The 3,815-nt window shown below is 57.8% G+C and overlaps 2 protein-coding genes across 2 annotated transcripts in view; both read left to right on the top strand.

The window, feature by feature from the left end:
- The window catches only part of LOC105531511 (complement C4-A-like), a 10,307-nt gene extending 8,129 nt beyond the window's left edge, over positions 1-2,178 (top strand). Inside the window, exons 8-13 of the mRNA XM_011969440.1 lie at positions 315-657; positions 824-913; positions 998-1,096; positions 1,279-1,362; positions 1,625-1,757; positions 1,901-2,178. Coding sequence (XP_011824830.1) covers positions 315-657; positions 824-913; positions 998-1,096; positions 1,279-1,362; positions 1,625-1,757; positions 1,901-2,042 — 891 coding nt within the window. The 3' untranslated portion in view covers positions 2,043-2,178. The remainder of the gene's footprint in view (positions 1-314; positions 658-823; positions 914-997; positions 1,097-1,278; positions 1,363-1,624; positions 1,758-1,900) is intronic.
- Positions 2,179-3,324: 1,146 nt separating this feature from the next.
- LOC105531512 (steroid 21-hydroxylase) overlaps positions 3,325-3,815 on the top strand; it is a 4,263-nt gene continuing 3,772 nt past the window's right edge. The window contains exon 1 of the mRNA XM_011969441.1: positions 3,325-3,366. Coding sequence (XP_011824831.1) covers positions 3,325-3,366 — 42 coding nt within the window. The remainder of the gene's footprint in view (positions 3,367-3,815) is intronic.

Here is a 3,815-nt window from a genome sequence, read left to right on the forward strand (position 1 = left end):
CAGTTGTATCCATGACAAAGTTGAGGCTGTCAGGAGGGTGAGTGGGTTTGGGGGCAGGCAGAGTGCCTTGGAGAACTTACGGGTCCTGCCAAAACCCTAATGCAGAGATGGAGCTGCAAGTGCAGTTTGAGAATCATCAGCCTGGAGTGGTTTAGTGGAAGGCAGGGAGTGGTTGAGGCCCCCACAGGGGAGCACTGAGGAAGCAAGTTCCGAAGGAGGGAACGTAAGAAATGACCAGCTCAGAACCAAGGATGTTCCAGAAGCTAACCCTTAGCTTAGGGACAGTCTCACAGAGAACATGTCCATGATGCAAGACTCTGCTGAGGGCCTGGGGCAGTGAAGACTGGCGCAAGGTCACCCTCTGGGAAGTGAAGTCACCAGAGACCTTGCGGAGCAGCTTGGAGAGTTCTCTGAGTAGGAGGGTAACAGAATGTGAAGGACACTGGAGAGAAGGCCAACAGGAACCAAACAAAAACAGGCCAAGGAAATCCAGTATAGGGGGCTGCAGGGCCCAAGGAGTGGGTCCCTCATCTCTCCTCCCCACGCTGGGCCAGGTTCCCACCTCCCGGGAGTGCATGGGCTTTGAGGCTGTGCAGGAAGTTCCCGTGGGGCTGGTGCAGCCAGCCAGCGCAGCCCTGTACGACTACTACAACCCGGGTGAGCACTGCGGGGCACCCTGGAGTTCGGGAGAGCTGTGGCATAGGTGCCCTCTTGTGGGACAGTGGACCCTGGGGTAGTGTGGGGGGCAGAAAGCGCTGGGGCTCCCTGGGACTGAGGAGGCAGAACAGAGGGACCCGTGCCCTAACTCCTCTGTGTTCTCCAGAGCGCAGATGTTCTGTGTTTTATGGGGCACCAAGTAAGAGCAGACTCCTGGCCACCTTGTGTTCTGCTGAAGTCTGCCAGTGTGCTGAGGGTGAGACTGAGGGCCTGGGGCGGGGCAGTGGAGGCGAGATGGCCGGGGACCCCCCACACTGTCTGATGGGGCCCCCGACTTCAGGGAAGTGCCCTCGCCAGCGTCGCGCCCTGGAGCGGGGTCTGCAGGACGAGGATGGCTACAGGATGAAGTTTGCCTGCTACTACCCCCGTGTGGAGTACGGTCAGTCTTCCCACCGAGGCCCTGGCCTGACCCTCCCTTGGGGACTGGCTGTTTTGGCCTCTGTGGGTGTAGCCTGCCCCTCTTACAGGTCATGCAGGCAGCCTCTTTGCTCTGACACCAACTTCCTGCCCTCTCAGCCTGAAAGTAACTCAACTTTCTCCCTTCTCCTAACCCCCTCTTAGGCTTCCAGGTTAAGGTTCTCCGAGAAGACAGCAGAGCGGCTTTCCGCCTCTTTGAGACCAAGATCACCCAAGTCCTGCACTTCAGTATGAAGCGAACCGGAGAGGCGGGCAGGGCTGGGGGGAGACAGGGAGGCTGAGGTCTGGTTGAGGACCTGACCATCTGGAAGTGTGAAAATCCCCTCGGCGTGTCAGAAGCCCTGGGCTTGGCCATAAATAGGGAGGCAGTGGCACCTCTCCGGGGGGGCGGTGAAGGTGGAATGAGAGGAGCTACAAAGAGCTGCTGGTCTGGGCTCGCCCTGCACCTTCTCTTCCCCTCTGACCCCTTTTGTGCACGTCATCCCCGCAGCCAAGGATGTCAAGGCCACTGTTAATCAGATGCGCAACTTCCTGGTTCGAGCCTCTTGCCGCCTTCGCTTGGAACCTGGGAGAGAATATTTGATCATGGGTCTGGATGGGGCCACCTATGACCTCGAGGGACAGTAAGTCATCTGATCCCCTCAGTCTCTTGTGCTCCCCATGCCTCACCACCTAGGCCTTGCCCTTCAGAAGCCAGATGCCTGTGCTCTCTGTTCCCAACTGCCATCCTCCCGAGCCCTGCTGAATGCCCCTTTGCCCCCTGCAGCCCCCAGTACCTGCTGGACTCGAATAGCTGGATCGAGGAGATGCCTTCTGAACGCCTGTGCCGGAGCACCCGCCAGCGGGCAGCCTGCGCACAGCTCAACGACTTCCTCCAGGAATATGGCACTCAGGGGTGCCAGGTGTGAGGGCTGCCCTCCTGCCTCCCCCGGGAGGAACCTGAGCCTGGGAACCATGAAGCTGGAAGCACTGCTGTCTCCACTTTGCTGAACACAGCCTTGGGCCAGGGCATATTAAAGGTTTTTGGCAGCAAAGCGTCAGTGTGTGTCGCTAGGGCCAAGAGCAGTGCCCCTCCGCATTGCAGTTCTGGGGCAGGCCAGGTTGACATAACCTCAGACCCTCTGAGCCCTGATGACCCTTGGGCTGTCCAGCTCTGTCAGACCCTCCCTGATGACCACCCGCTAGGAGTCTAGTGCTTCACAGGACCACCCCGAGCAGAACTGGGACCCAAGAGCCTGCCCCCCAAGGACCAGAGTCCATGCCAAGGCCACCCTTCAGCTTCCAAGGCCCTCCACTGCCCGGCTGTCACCAGTCACCACGGCCTCAGACAGGGCTTGTGCTCAGCTGACACCTCTGACACAGCTCTTCTGCCTCATGAGCTGTTGTCCAGCCACACCTCCCCGAATCTGTCCTCAGGCTGCTGGTGGTTCAGAGGTCTGTGGATTTTGGCTGAGTTCTGGGCCATTGATAGCCTCGTGACGCTTCGTTCTATTATCAGTGGCGTGAGGTGACGTTCCTGGAGTTGTGCGATCCTCAGGTCCGGTAGTGTCTTCTTCCAGTTACTGGTTTCAAACAAGCCAAAAGTCTGACTGCGCTGTTTGTGAATCCTCTGAGGAAGCTGCTGTTCTCCTGGGGTCTCCCTTCCCCATGCTGCCTGCCTAGCTTTCCCCCATTTAGTGGCACACTGGGGTCTTCAGAGATGACTCCGAAATCTGTCCAAAGAAGATTGCTGAGTCCGTTTCCGTAGAGGTCATGGCGGTTCAGCAGCCTGCCATCCAGTCATTCAACAGAAATTTGGGAAACTTTCACTTCACGCCCTGTGCCAGGTGCCACAGAGACAGCTACTTACTCACTGCAGGGCTCATCGCTGGGGAGACAGATAAGCGGACGGGCAGTCCCCAACCTCTGTGAAAGATGTGATGTCAGGGAGCAGTGCGGGCTTGTGCGGCATCTAACCAAGTCAGGGGCATTGCCGGGCAAGGACAGGGAAGGCTTCCTGGAGCAGGTGGCCTCCAAGTGGGACTCTGAAGACTGAGAAGGAGCCAGGCAAAGAGCAGGGGTAGGTGAGAGCATCTGGCGCAGAAGGAGAATATACTAAGGCCCGGAGGCCGGGGGCAGGACAGGGTACCTTTGGGGACATTGCATGTAACTGACCACATTCGGAGTTTGGATTTGAAAGTGGTGGAAGAGATGGAGATGGTGAGACAAATAGTAAGCACGCCAGCCTTCCAGGTGAGCTCCTTTCCGATGAGCGCTGTCTTATCCCATGGAACGTTGAGAAGTCTGGACCTTTCCCACTGTGGCAGAGGTTTCCTGAGGCTCTCGCATACGTGGCCCTATGGTTGCCCATTGAATCTTTCTCCCAATAGCTGGTCAGCATGGTGGTGGCATAAGCGCATTTTCCAGAGCTAGGGATTCAGTTGCAGCACGACATGGCCCTGTCTGGGAGGCCAACATGAAGAAGGCAGTGGCTGTCATTGTCCAACCCCAGAAATCCCAATCCTGTTTCCCATCTCCGTCTTGATCGTGGATTTAGCAGCAGTGAGCTCACCAATGTAGTGGGTGGCACAGCCAGGATCTTGACTCCGGCTCTGCAGCAGCACGGTCTGGAAAAGCTCTGAGGGGAGAGAGATCCCCACTGTTCCCTGGGTCTGGCTACAGAGCCAGAAATGGGGGGGAAG

This window comes from Mandrillus leucophaeus, unplaced genomic scaffold (assembly GCF_000951045.1).
Source record: "Mandrillus leucophaeus isolate KB7577 unplaced genomic scaffold, Mleu.le_1.0 Scaffold890, whole genome shotgun sequence".
Lineage (NCBI taxonomy): Eukaryota > Metazoa > Chordata > Mammalia > Primates > Cercopithecidae > Mandrillus > Mandrillus leucophaeus.